General features: G+C 38.9%; 1 protein-coding gene across 3 annotated transcripts in view; it reads right to left on the reverse strand.

The window, feature by feature from the left end:
* LOC123518549 (mediator of RNA polymerase II transcription subunit 27-like) overlaps positions 1 to 15,598 on the reverse strand; it is a 100,037-nt gene that overhangs the window by 18,954 nt on the left and 65,485 nt on the right. For all 3 annotated transcript variants that reach the window (XR_006678814.1, XR_006678815.1, XM_045279383.1), the window contains exon 4: positions 7,914 to 8,029. Coding sequence is in view for 1 of the 3 variants with exons in the window: in XM_045279383.1 (XP_045135318.1) it covers positions 7,914 to 8,029 (116 nt within the window). In the remaining 2 variants the exon portion in view is untranslated. The remainder of the gene's footprint in view (positions 1 to 7,913; positions 8,030 to 15,598) is intronic.

Consider the following 15,598-nt stretch of genomic DNA (forward strand, 5'->3'; position numbering starts at 1 on the left):
ACACATCTTAGCTACCACACTTGTAAGTGACACTGGTCTATAGTTCAATGGGTCTCTCTTGTTACCTGATTTATAGATTGGGACAATGTTAGCTCTTTTCCAGTCTTGGGGCACTACACCTTCCCTTAATGAGGCATCAATTACTTCACAAACTTTTTCTGCCAGTTGCTCCCTGCATTCTCTTAAAATCCATCCTGATACCCCATCAGGTCCCACAGCTTTTCTCACTTCTAAACTCCCCATCATATTCTTGATCTCCTCCACAGTTACTTGAAACTCCTTCATAATCCCTTTCTGTTCCATTACCAGTGGTTTGTCAAAAGCAGTCTCCTTTGTGAATACCTTCCGAAAGCATCCATTCATAGCCTCTGCCATTTCCTGGGATCTTCACTGCATACTCCATTTACTTCTAAACTTTCAATACTTTCTCTATTTTTGATGTTGTTGTTCACATGTCTGTAAAAAGCCTTGGTTGGTCTTTACATTTATCAATTATATCCTTTTCTTGTTTCTTTCTTTCTTCTCTTCTAATCAACACATATTCATTTCTTGCTCTTTTGTAACTTTCCCACTGCTTAATCCGTCTTTTCCTTCTCCACCTCTTCCATGCATCCTCTTTTCTTGTTCTAGCCTTTTCACATCTATCGTTAAACCAGTCCTGCTTTCCAACTTCTCTATGTTGTCTTATTGGTACAAATTTTTCTCACCTTCTTTGTATATTTTTATAAATTCCTTCCACTTTTCATTTGCTCCTTAGCACTCTTGAATTTCATCCAATTTGTCTCTTGAAAGAATTTCTTTAGGTTTCCAAAATCTGTCTTGGCATAATTCCATCTTCCCACTTTATATTCTTCATTTCTTCTAGATTTCTCTTCATCTATCACCTTGAACTCCAAAACTGCATGATCACTCTTTGCTAAAGGGCACTCCACCCTCATCTCCTCAATGACCATTGGCTCTGTACTAAAGACCAAGTCCAGTCTTGACGATGCTCCCTCTCCTCCAAACCTAGTATCTTCTTTGACCCACTGAGTTAACACATTTTCCATTGCCAGTGTCAATAGTGTATTTCCCCATGTTGTCTCTGATCCTTCCATTGACCAGTCCTCCCAACACACCTCTTTACAATTAAAATCTCCCATCATTATAGTTCGTTCACAGCCACCCAACATTTCTTCCAGACATGTTCCTGTATCACTTATCATTTCTTCATATTCCTGTACTGACCATGCATTTGTCTTAGGTGGTACGTACACCACTATGTAGTGCCTCTTTTTCCTTCATTAGTTTCTGCTCTGATCTTTAGCACTTCTGCCTTTCCCATACCTTCTTTCACTTGATCCACCTTTATATCTTTTTAACCAGCAACATCACTCCTCCTCCCATCTTACCTACTCTATTTCTTTTCCAAACATTATATTTCCTTCTCCAACCATCATCAGGTCTTCTCCTCTCTCAGTTTTGTTTCAGTAAGACCCACAATATCTGGGTTCTTGTCCCTCAAGTAATCGTTGAGTTCTAAAATCCCGATATCACTCCATTTATGTTGGAATACATTACATTCCGCTCATACGTAAGTTTCTTTAGTCCTTTCTTGCTGTACTTTTCTGGGTTATGAACCACTTCCTCAGTCTCATATCCAAGATTCTCCAGAAAAACTCTTTCTTCTCCTCTTCTGTCCTCTCTTCATTTTTTTCAAAGCCTCCTTTCTCAACTCATTTAACATTTCTCTTTCCTTTTCACCGAGATCTCTTCTCAACCAAATCTTCCTTGTTGTTTCCTGCTGGGCTAGCCTCCATGACTTCTCCACCAATTCATCTACATCCTTTTGTGACTTAAGTTTGATTCTTATTGGCCTCATACCTTCTCTTGTGAACTTTCCAATTCTATGGAAGTCCTCTATTTCTTGTACTAGGTCTTTTCCTCCTCCTGCACCACATTAATGATATTATTTATCACCTTTTTATGTTTTTCTCTCTCCATTTTACTCGGTGTCTTATCCTCCTCCACACCAAATATCACCACACATCTCTTTTTGTCTACAGTTTCCCTCACCAATGTCTCATTTGATTTAATAACCTTCACCACTTTCTCAGCAATCTTCTCTTCTATGATCTGTTGATCTATAATTTCAGCAAGGCCCAAAGTTTTCTCCCAGACTCTTTGATTTCCTTTTCCAGACTTGCAACTTTGTAATTTACCTCCTTTCTTTCCACTTCCTGACTTTTTTTCCATTCAGCCTGCTTCTCCATCACTTTTCCTATAGATTCTCCACATTTTTCGCAATTCACTTTAATTAGCTTAACTTCCTCTTTCAGTACTTCATTTTCCTTCTTCATATCAGCACACTCTTTCATTACATTGTCATAACTCGTTTCCAGGCCCCCATACTTTTCAAACAGTTTTTCAATTTTACCTTCCAACTCCAGAATTTTCTTCACATAAGCGCTCTTCTCCATTATTCCTTGAAATCCTGTGAAGTCTGATTCATCTTTCGAGTTCACGGCCGCCATGTTGCGCAGATGTAAACAAACCAGCTGATGGCTCAAACGCAGGCTACAGTTTATATTCACCTTCCCTGGACATTATTTTGCTAATCAACAGTTAACATGACTATATGGAGACGGGACAAACATTACCAGCTCCTTTCCCACCTTGGTTACTCTTAGGCAATGGTAACTGTAGAATTAGAGATGATTGCTCTGGAGCTCAGCGACCACATCCGCCATCGACGATGTCCCGTGTATTTACCTAATTGTATTTACCTAATTGTAACATACGGGAAAAGAGCTATGCTCGTGTTGTCCCGTCTCCATATCTATTAATGTCCAGCTTTTTCTTAAAATCATGAATATTCCTTGCGTTGACCACTTCCACGTCTAAACTATTCCATGCTTCCACCCTTCTATGAGGGAAGCTATATTTTTTCACATCTCTCCTATAAGTGGCCATTTTTAGTTTTTTCCCATGCCCTCTCGACATTCTTCCATTCCACATACACAGATCTTCCCTATCCATTTTTCCATGCCAATCATCACTCTGTATATTGCTATCAGGTCTCCCCTTTCTCTTCTGTTTTCCAGGGTTGGAAGTTGCATTCTTTTCAGTCTGTCTTCATAAGTCAAATCTCTTAAGTCAGGCACCATTTTCGTTGCAGCCCTCTGTACTTTCTCTAGTTTCCTTATGTGTTTCTTTAAGTTCGAGCCCACTGTATTGTTGCATATTCAAGCCTCGGTCTTATCATTGCAGTAATTATTTTCTTCATCATTTCTTCATCTAGATATACGAACGCCACTCTTATGTTCCTCAATAAGTTCAATACTTCTCCAATTATTTTGTTTATATGTCTCTCTGGCGATAGGTCATTGGTAATTGTCACCCCAAGGTCTTTTTCTTCATGACTGGTTTTATGTCTTCATTTCCTATCTTGTACATACTCCTGATTCTTCTTTCACTCTTGCCAAACTCTATTTTCTTGCATTTTGTCGTGTTGAACTCCATTTGCCATGTACAGCTCCATTTCCATATTCTGTCCAAGTCTTCCTGGAGTAGTTCGCAATCTTTGTCACATCTCACTTTTCTTAACAATTTTGCATCGTCTGCAAATAGGCTCACATAACTGGACACCCCATCCACCATGTCATTTATGTAGACTGCGAACATTACTGGTGCCAACACTGATCCCTGTGGAACTCCACTCTCCACCAATCCCCATTCTGATGGTCTGTCCTTAATTATTGTTCTCATTTCTCTTCCTACCAAAAGTCTTCCATCCATTTTAGTAAACTGCCATGCACTCCTCCTACCATTTCAAGTTTCCAGATCAGTCTCTGGTGTGGTACCTTATCAAAGGCCTTTTTTAAATCCAGATATATTCCATCAGCCCAACCATCTCTTTCCTGTATTACATCTATCACCCTCGAATAGTAACATATCAGGTTTGTCGTGCATGAACGCCCTTTCCTAAAACCAAATTGACACTCACAAAGTATGTCATTTTTCTCCAAGAAGTCTGTCCATCTAGTCTTCACCACCCTCTCACACATCTTAGCTACCACACTTGTAAGTGACACTGGTCTATAGTTCAATGGGTCTCTCTTGTTACCTGATTTATAGATTGGGACAATGTTAGCTCTTTTCCAGTCTTGGGGCACTACACCTTCCCTTAATGAGGCATCAATTACTTCACAAACTTTTTCTGCCAATTGCTCCCTGCATTCTCTTAAAATCCATCCTGATACCCCATCAGGTCCCACAGCTTTTCTCACTTCTAAACTCCCCATCATGTTCTTGATCTCCTCCACCGTTACTTGAAACTCCTTCATAATCCCTTTCTGTTCCATTACCAGTGGTTTGTCAAAAGCAGTCTCCTTTGTGAATACCTTCCGAAAGCATCCATTCATAGCCTCTGCCATTTCCTGGGATCTTCACTGCATACTCCATTTACTTCTAAACTTTCAATACTTTCTCTATTTTTGATGTTGTTGTTCACATGTCTGTAAAAAGCCTTGGTTGGTCTTTACATTTATCAATTATATCCTTTTCTTGTTTCTTTCTTTCTTCTCTTCTAATCAACACATATTCATTTCTTGCTCTTTTGTAACTTTCCCACTGCTTAATCCGTCTTTTCCTTCTCCACCTCTTCCATGCATCCTCTTTTCTTGTTCTAGCCTTTTCACATCTATCGTTAAACCAGTCCTGCTTTCCAACTTCTCTATGTTGTCTTATTGGTACAAATTTTTCTCACCTTCTTTGTATATTTTTATAAATTCCTTCCACTTTTCATTTGCTCCTTAGCACTCTTGAATTTCATCCAATTTGTCTCTTGAAAGAATTTCTTTAGGTTTCCAAAATCTGTCTTGGCATAATTCCATCTTCCCACTTTATATTCTTCATTTCTTCTAGATTTCTCTTCGTCTATCACCTTGAACTCCAAAACTGCATGATCACTCTTTGCTAAAGGGCACTCCACCCTCATCTCCTCAATGACCATTGGCTCTGTACTAAAGACCAAGTCCAGTCTTGACGATGCTCCCTCTCCTCCAAACCTAGTATCTTCTTTGACCCACTGAGTTAACACATTTTCCATTGCCAGTGTCAATAGTGTATTTCCCATGTTGTCTCTGATCCTTCCATTGACCAGTCCTCCCAACACACCTCTTTACAATTAAAATCTCCCATCATTATAGTTCGTTCACAGCCACCCAACATTTCTTCCAGACATGTTCCTGTATCACTTATCATTTCTTCATATTCCTGTACTGACCATGCATTTGTCTTAGGTGGTACGTACACCACTATGTAGTGCCTCTTTTTCCTTCATTAGTTTCTGCTCTGATCTTTAGCACTTCTGCCTTTCCCATACCTTTTTCACTTGATCCACCTTTATATCTTTTTAACCAGCAACATCACTCCTCCTCCCATCTTACCTACTCTATTTCTTTTCCAAACGTTATATTTCCTTCTCCAACCTTCATCAGGTCTTCTCCTCTCTCAGTTTTGTTTCAGTAAGACCCACAATATCTGGGTTCTTGTCCCTCAAGTAATCGTTGAGTTCTAAAATCCCCGATATCACTCCATTTATGTTGGAATACATTACATTTCGCTCATATGTAAGTTTCTTTAGTCCTTTCTTGCTGTACTTTTCTGGGTTATGAACCACTTCCTCAGTCTCATATCCAAGATTCTCCAGAAAAACTCTTTCTTCTCCTCTTCTGTCCTCTCTTCATTTTTTTTCAAAGCCTCCTTTCTCAACTCATTTAACATTTCTCTTTCCTTTTCACATGTGTGTGTGTGTGTGTGTGTGTGTGTGTTTTCACGAATGTTACAAGGCAGGACGCATGTAACTTATCTTTCGAGAGGGAGAGGGGAAAGATAAAGAAAGAGAGAGAGAGAGAGAGAGAGAGAGAGAGAGAGAGAGAGAGAGAGAGAGAGAGAGAGAGAGAGAGAGAGAGAGAGAGAGAGAGAGAGAGAGAGAGAGAGAGAGAGAGAGAGAGAGAGAGAGAGAGAGAGAGAGAGAGAGAGAGAGAGAGAGAGAGAGAGAGAGAGAGATGGGAACAGTCTATGCCATTGGGTAATTTTAGACACAAGGCATGCATGTAGCTTATCTTTAGTGATTGGTGGAGACAAGGATGGTCACTAGGATTTCAAGGACAGCATCCTGTGTAGTTGGTATCCAACACACTATACGGGACAACTGAACTGAAGAAAGCTCAGAAAAGAAATATGACGTCTCCGTAGGCATCACCGTATTTGCTACTGGGGCTTCATGACGCCTACATAGGCGTCACCGTATTGAAGGGGTTAAATTCTGGAACCATTCTTGTAGCCATTTTTTGTAGTCTCTCCGATTTCCTTATGTGTTTCTTTTTAAGGGGACTCCACACAACTCCTGCATATTCCAATCTAGGTCTTATTTTAGTACTTATCAATTTCTTCGTCATTCTTTGTCCATATAGTGAAATGCTAATCCAATATTTCTAAGCAAATTATACGTCTCTGAAAATTCTATCAATATAGCTTACTGGTTGATTGTTTTCTTCCATTGTCACTCCCAAGTCCTTTTCCTTTTTTACTTTTTCTAGTTCTACTCCATCTCCCATCTTATAGATTCCCATTGGTCGTCTTTCACTTTTTCCCATTTCCATGACATGGCTTTTGTCCACATTGAATTCCATCTCCCATTTTTTACTCCATTTCCAGATCTTATTTAAGTCTTCCTGCAGTATTTTCACAATCCTCTTTGTTTTATGACTCTGCACAGTTTCGCATTGTCCGCAAACTGATTTATGTAGCTGTTCACTCCCTCTGGCATGTCGTTTATATATATATACAAGAAAAAGTATTGGCACCAATACTGACCCCTGTGGCACTCCGCTGTCTACTGCTCTCCACTTGGACTTCATATTTTTAACTACCATCCTTATTTCTCTCCCCCTCAAGTAATTTTCCATCCATCTCAATGTGCTTCCTTTTAAGCCACCCTTCTCCTCTAACTTCTATAGTAATCTTTCATGTGGCATTTTATCAAACACCTTTTTTAAATCTAAATAAATACAGTCAATCCATCCCTCTCTCTCTTGTACTTTATCAACTATTCTAGAGTACAAACTCAATAAATTTTTTACACATGAACGACCTTTTTTAAAACCAAATTGGCTTTTTGATAATAATTTGTTGTCTTCAAGAAACTCAATCCATTGTTTCTTTATTACTCTTTCACACATCTTGCATATTACACTAGTTAGTGATACCGGTCTGTAATTTAAAGGTTCTTCCTTCCTTCCACTCTTATATATATATATATATATATATATATATATATATATATATATATATATATATATATATATATATATATATATATATATATATATATATATATATATATATATATATATATATATATATATATATATATATATATATATATATATATATATGTGTGTGTGTGAACACAGAGAGCATGATTCATCATGCAGTGACAGGAACAACATAGGTTAACCACAGAGTGGCTTGTAATAGGAGTGATTGCTCATATACTGAGTCAAATTTTCCAAGTATTTTGTATTCGAAACCCAATTTACTCGTAAAGTGAGATGCTCATATCCTGAGCCATTGCATATCTAATCAGTTATGCTATAATTAACCCAAATTAATCTAGTTACACCACAGAAATGCATGAACAGTTATGCAGGTAAAATTATCAAACATTTCAATAACACTGTTATACATCAAAGATGACAATAGTCAATTCCATCTGTATACTATTTTAGCATAAAAATGGGATTAATAATAAGTAACATCAGCTCTTATAACCTGGTTTAAAAAATCTCATTGTCCTTGATAAAATACTCAATCTGCACTAAAATTTGTCACATACTTGTATCTGATCTGTTGTGTTATAAACTTACTGTTGTGGTACATTGTGGTTCAACTGAATTGGACGTCTCCTCTTGGCAGATAGAGCTGATCTCTTCAAGTTGTTTGCTGATAGGACACTGTGCAGAGTTGTAGAGTAACTATGCACCTGTAAAAATTTTGACAAGAAATCAATTAATCATTTCTAATAAATATTTACTACCTCTCACAAAATATATACATATTCAGCAAATTTAATATTCTGTTGTTTCACAGATTACAGCACTTGCACATAATCAGAGCAAAGTCATAGAAAAGTACAAATTTGTGAAAAAAAATTAAGTAGACTGATCCCTTGTAGAGAGGGACTGGTTACAAAAACCAAAATTGACATAATTTATAGAACAAAATTTCTGTGCAAATACTGTACCTGTAAAATTATGGAAATGTGTGGCATACCTAGATTATGAGGAAATATAAGAAAGGACATAAAGAAAAAGAAGACAGAAAAAGAGAAAAGAAAGATAAATGGAGAACAGTGCCCAAGTCACCCTCAGTAGCTGTTGTTATGGTGACTGGTCCAAATGATCTAGCTGTATGTCTTAATTAAGCATAACCTGGGACAGGGGCAAATGGAGGGAATAGTGATCACCAAACTTATTTGTACAAGTTGTTGTTGTTATTTACTTGTTGTTTACTTGTCTCCAAACATACTAGGTCAAGCTTCACCCCGAGCAAAATATAACATGTATACAGAGTATTCTCAACTTAGAATTACGTACTTGAACTATGTATCAAATCCCAAAGTATGTACTATAAATCATAGGACACCCTGTATTTATGTATACAAAACTATAAAAAAAAATGTCTGTGCCACTAATGGCTGGAAGCTTAACAGTGCTTCCCACATATACTCTTCAACTATGCCTACAAGCACTATAGGTCATACAAAAAAAAAAAAAAAAAAAAAAAAAAAATTGCACATGATATTTACATTGATTCTCAACTGAGTACAGTGAATCCTCAGAGTTGAAACAAAATTCGGACTTGGAACAACTCAAATGATTTTTCGTAATATGTACGTACAAGAAATGAACCCACACAAATTTTAAGAGAAAAAAACAATAATCTGCCTTCTCAAGGCCATTTTGTGAAGATGATGAACTAGACAAAACATAATTTTTTATGGTAAACTAATCTATTGGTACCATAGAAAATTAAGAAAAGTGAAATACAGTGGAGATTCAATATTCGAACTTAATTAGTTCCAAATGGCCGTTCGAGTATTAAAAAGTTCGACTATTGATACCTATAAATCAGGTAATTCGTTCCAGCCATTGCCAAACTGAAGTTTAAAAAAAAAGAGCACTTTAATTTTGCAGTCGCGGCTAGCACTGGCGCACAGAAGCAGTGTTAGCCTGTCTTTCATGAGTTTGCGTCCTGGCAAACACTTCTCATCCTTGTTATACAGATCATGTTTGGTAGTTTTTTTTTTCCCAAACAGGCCAGTTTCATCACAATTAACCCCTAAAACTAGGGGATGTTGGAATTTTTAGCTCACGCTAATTTGGGAGGTTTGGTGAGAAACACACAAAATAGTCTGTATTCATATACAAATTACACTTGGAAATTCAATAAATGAGTGGGAACAAATGGTGTTTTGCTGACAAGCAACTCTTCCTCTTTGCAATGCAAAAAATCAGAAATCTCTAGATGCTTTGGTTACCAAAATATTCTTTTTTTTTTTTTTTTTTTTTTTTTTACGTAGGGAAGAGGGCCAGCCAAGGGCAAAAAAAAGAGAGTTAGAAAAAAGCCCACTTGAGCGCTGGCTCTCCAAAGAGTAGAAAAAGTGCCAAAACCGTCAGCCAGAATTAGGGGAGCAAATGCCTCGATACCTCCCTCTTAAAAGAAGACAAGTTGTAGGAATTTGTAAATACAGATGCAGGGAGGGAGTTCCAGACTTTACCAGTGAAAGGGATGAATGATTGAGCGTACTGGTTAACTCTTGCATTAGAGAGTTGGACAGAATAGGGATGAGAGGAAGAAGAAAGCCTTGTGCAGCGTGGCCGCAGGAGGAGGGGAGGCATGCAGTTAGCAAGATCAGTAGAACAGTTACCATGAAAATAGTGATAAAATATAGAAAGGGATGCAACATTTCGGCAGTGAGAAAGAGAGTGAAGACAGTTAGTTAGAGGAGGGGAGTTGATGAGACTAAGAGCTTTCGATTCCACCCTATCAAGCAAAGCTGTGTGACTGGAACACCCACAACATGTGAAGAGTACTCCATACAGGGACAGATAAGGCCCTTATACAGAGTAAGGAGTTAGAGGGCGAGAAAAACTGGCGGAGACGCCTCAGAACACCTAACTTCATAGAAGCTGTTTTAGCAAGAGATGAGATGTGAAGTTTCCAGTTAAGATTATGAGCAAAGGACAGACCAAGGATATTCATTGTAGTAGAGGAAGACAGTTGAGTTTCATTGAAGAAGAGGGGATAGTTGTCTGGAAGGTTGTGTCGAGTTGATAGATGGAGGAATTGAGTTTTTGAGGCATTGAAAACTACTAGATTTTCTCTGCCCCAATCGGAAATTTTAGAAAGATCGGAAGTCAGGCATTCCGTGGCGTCCCCGCGTGATCTGTTAATTTCCTGAAGGGTTGGACGTCTCTGAAAGAACGTGGAAAGATGTAGGGTGGTATCATCAGCGTAGGAGTGGATAGGGCAAGAAGTTTGGTTAAGGTCATTAATGAATAATAGAAAGAGAGTGGGTGACAGGACAGAACCCTGAGGAACACCACTATTAATAGGTTTAAGAGAAGAACAGTAGCCGTCTACCACAGCAGCAATAGAGCGGTCGGAAAGGAAACTTGAGATAAAGTTGCAGAGAGAAGGATAGAAGCCGTAAGAGGGCAGTTTTGAAATCAAAGCTTTATGCCAGACTCTATCAAAAGCTTTTGATATGTCTAACGCAACAGCAAAAGTTTCACCGAAATCTCTAAAAGAGGCTGACCGAGACTCAGTAAGGAAAGCCAGAAGATCACCAGTAGAGCGACCTTGACGGAAGCCATACTGGCGATCAGACAGAAGATTATGAAGTGACAGATGTTTGAGAATCTTCCTATTCAGGATAGATTCAAAAACTTTAGACAAGCAAGAGATTAAAGCTATAGGACGGTAGTTTGAGGGGTTAGAACGGTCACCCTTTTTAGGAACAGGCTGAATGTAGGCGAACTTCCAGCAGGAAGGAAAGGTAGAAGTCGATAGACAAAGTTGGAAGAGTTTGTCCAGGCAAGGTGCAAGCACAGAGGCACAGTTTTTGAGAACAATAGGAGGGACCCCATCAGGTCCATAAGCCTTCCGAGGGTTTAGGCCAGCAAGGGCATGGAAAACATCATTATGAAGAATTTTGATTGTAGACATGAAATAGTCAGAGGGAGGAGGAGAGGGAGGAACAAGCCCAGAATCGTCCAAGGTGGAGTTGTGAGCAAAGGTTTGAGAAAAGAGTTCAGCTTTAGAGACAGAAGAGATGGCAGTGGTACCATCGGGATGAAATAAAGGAAGGAAAGATGAAGAAGTGAAGTTATTTGAGATGTTTTTGGCTAGATGCCAGAAGTCACGAGGAGAGTTTGAGTTTGAAAGATTTTGACATTTCCTATTTATGAAAGAGTGTTTGGCAAGTTGAAGAACAGACTTGGCATGATTCCGGCAGAGATATAAAGTGCATGAGATTCAGGAGATGGAAGGCTCAAGTACCTTTTGTGGGCAACCTCTCTATCATGTATAGCACGAGAACAGGCTGAGTTAAACCAAGGTTTAGAAGGTTTAGGTTGAGAAAAGAATGAGGAATGTACGCCTCCATGCCAGATACTAACACCTCTGTTATGCGTTCAGCACAAAGAGATGGGTCTCTGACACGGAAGCAATAATCATTCCAGGAAAATCAGCATAATACCTCCTCAGGTCCCCCAACTGGCAGAGGCAAACGCCAGAGGCACCTTCGCTTTGGGGATCCTGCGGAGGGATTGGAAAAATAGGACAAGATACAGAAATGAGATTGTGATCGGAGGAGCCCAACGGAGATGAAAGGGTGACAGCATAAGCAGAAGGGTTAGAGGTGAGGAAGAGATCAAGAATGTTGGGTGTGTCTCCAAGACGGTCAGGAATACGAGTAGGGTGTTGCACCAGTTGCTCTAGGTCATGGAGGATAGCAAAGTTGAAGGCTAGTTCACCAGGGTGGTCAGTGAAGGGAGAGGAAAGCCAAAGCTGGTGGTGAACATTGAAATCTCCAAGAATGGAAATCTCAGTGAAAGGGTAGAGGGACAGAATGTGCTCCACTTTAGAAGTTAAGTAGTCGAAGAAATTACTATAGTCAGAAGAATTAGGGGGAGAGATAAACAGCTCAGATGAATTTAGTTTGAGAGTGACTGTTAAGTCATAGCCAGATGGTGGAAAATTCGGAAGACTCAAGAGTGTGGGCACGAGAGCAAGTTAAGTCGTTGCGTACATAGACGCAACATCCAGCTTTGGAATGAAAATGAGAATAGAGAAAGTAGGAGGGAACAGAGAAGGGGCTACTGTCTGTTGCCTCAGACAGCTATGTTTCGGTGAGGAAAAGATGAGGTTTAGTAGAGAGGTGGTGTTCCACAGATTGAAAATTAGATCTCAGACTGCGAATGTTGCAGAAGTTAATGTAGAAAAAGTTGAGGGAGGTGTCAAGACATTTGTGGTCTTCAACAGGAGAGGTGTCCGACCTGGGGACATTTTTGGTCCCCTCCCCAGAGGGGGACTCCGAGGCATTGTTTATTTTGGGTCCCATTTTTCTTTTAAATTTTGATTTGGAGTGAAGGGTGTATATGTAGTAAGTGCATGTAGTATTGTGTGAAGAAGGAGAGCTGTCTTTAGAGGGTAGGCTGTGACTACTCCCTTGAGTTGTGAGACACAAAGGGAAACATTCAACGAGATCACAACTAGCTTTAATGGAAGGTTCACAGCACCTCCTAAACTAGTGCTATTAGATCTCACTGGGAGTAAGTTATTGTTTCGGTAGGTGTCTACTACCTCCTCCATATGAATGAGGTGTTATCATTGGTGTATTTTTGTGTATGATCGGGTCCAGCGGCCTTGGCTAGAACGATAGAAAACAGGCCCCTTCTATCCTCTCTCTCTCTCTCTCTCAATCAAAATGTTTGCAGAGTTATCTAATTTGTATATATATATATATATATATATATATATATATATATATATATATATATATATATATATATATATATATATATATATAAAATACATACAATAGGAGTTGCTGGTGGTGGTGGTGGAATGTGCTCCCCCTCGGTGGTTGAACCTCCTATATCTGTATCAGAGCCCAGAACATCACTATCTTCGCTCTCTATTATTGTAGGAACTGTTAATTCCAAAGTCCTTCTGATACCACTCTCATTCAAAAGTTGTCTCCCCGCAACATGGCGAGAGACCTGAGGTGTAGAAGGCACGCGGGAGAGGTGGCGGAATTGGACACCGTGAAATCACTGTCACTCCCACTATCTATCGTGGTAGTTGATGACACAGTGACGTATAGCATTATGTTTACTCCTGACTTGGGAGCTTGCCGTGCCTCACAACAGAATGAATTCCAGTTCTTTTCTTGAAATTCACAAACCACCCTTTCCTTTAAAATAATCAATGGAGTCAGATGTAGTATCAGAAATAAGAGCATGATCCAGCAGTCTAGCCTCTAATAAAGAATTACCAACCATCTGCCTTTGGTTTATCCAATCAACAATTTTTCTATTCCATCACTTAAATTGCCTTTTCATACCAATTGGCACATCAGCTCTTTTAATGAGCTGTCTTCTTCAGTATTGTGACTACTGTAGATTTAGCCATACAGTACTCAACTGCAAGATCGGTTATCCTTCCTCCTTTCTCGTATTTATCAATAATTTCCTTTTTCCTTTCGATGGTTGTCACTACATTCTTTCTTGTAGGCTTATTCTCACCACTGACAACCCTTTTTGGTGCCTTTGTAAGCTTCTAAATCCAAAAACATAAAATAAAAAAAAATGCGGAGAGAAAGCACAGGGCAATGTTATTCTTACGACAGCGAAGGATAAACTGGCTGTGGTGCAGCGGTGGACCAGTGGGGCACGTGGGGCGGTGGGAAAGGAGAGACCCTTTGTTTACAGCCACAGGATAGACATTTGACTAATAGGTATTTTTTTTAGTATTAAATTGAACTTTTGTGTTCGACTATTGAAAAGTTTGACTATTTAGACATTCGAGTATTGAGTCTCCACTGTAATTATTTTCAGCATGGCACATCAGTACTTATCCTAATTTTTTTTTTTTATGCAAGAGGGCAACAAAATATTAGAAAAAAAGGCGCACTAGAACAGCAGTCTCCATAAAAGATTAGAAAGAATTAACTGAGCAGTTAGCATGAAAATAGCGATAAAAGATAGAAAGGGATGCAACATTTCGGCAGTGAGAAACAGGCTGAAGACAGTCAGTCAGAGGAGGGGAGTTGATGAGACGAAAAGCTTTTGATTCCACCCTATCTAATAAAGCTGTATGAGTGGCAAACTCCCCCCTAAACATGCGAAGAGTACCCTACACAAGGACGGATAAGTCCCATGTACAGAGTTAACAGTTAGAGGGGCCAGAAAAACTAGTGGAGACACTGCAGAATGCCTAACTTCATAGAATCTGTTTTAGCAAGAGATGAGATATGAAGTTTCCAGTTAAGATTATGAGTAAAGGACAGACCAAGGATATTCAGTGTGGAAGAGGGAAACAGTTGAGTGTCATTGAAGAAGAGGGGATAGTTGTCTAGAAGGTGGTGTCGAGTTAATAGATGGAGGAATTGAATTTTTGAGGCATTGAAAACTACTAAGTTTTCTCTGCCCCTACGTGAACTGTTGACTTCCTGAAGAGTCGGTCGTCTCTGAACGGATGTGGAAAGATGTAGGGTGATATCATCAGCATAAGAGTGCATAGGGCAAGAAGTTTGGTCAAGAACGTCATTAATGAATAATAGAGAGTGGGTGATAGGATATAACCCTGCGGAACACCACTGTTAATAGATCTAGGTAAAGAACAGTGGCTGTCTACCGTGGCTGCAATAGAACAGTTGGAAAGGAAACTTGAGATAAAGTTGCAGAAAGAAGGATAGAAATTGTAGGAGGACAGTTTTAAAATCAAAGCTTTGCACCAGACACTATCAAAAGCTTTTGATGTGTCTAATGCAAGAGCAATTACCTAGTTACCTAAATTCACTATATCCAAATATCACTTTCACTTGCGAATTAGAAAAGGATGCCTCTATCTCTTTTCTAGATGTTAAAGTTTCCCGTAGTAACGATAAAGTTACGACATCAGTATACCGTAAACCTACTTTTACTGGACTGGGTATGAATTTCAGCTCCTTTATTCCCAGGTTATTCAAAATGAATGTGATTAAGACTCTTGTTTATAGATGCTACCATTTCTCCTCAAATTGGACTGCTTTCCATGATTAAATAAATTTCCTGACAAATTTCTTTCAAAATAATAGTTACCCACTAAATCTAATAGAAAATTGTATATCTAATTTCCTGAATAATATATTTACCGCCAAATCAGATAACGATGATAAACCAAGTAAGAATTACTATATTAAACTACCGTATTATGGACACCTAAGCTACGTAGTGCGAAAGAAACTAAATCAGTTACTTAAAATTCATTACCCTAATAATTC

The sequence above is a fragment of the Portunus trituberculatus genome, chromosome 44 (genome assembly GCF_017591435.1).
Source record: "Portunus trituberculatus isolate SZX2019 chromosome 44, ASM1759143v1, whole genome shotgun sequence".
NCBI lineage: Eukaryota > Metazoa > Arthropoda > Malacostraca > Decapoda > Portunidae > Portunus > Portunus trituberculatus.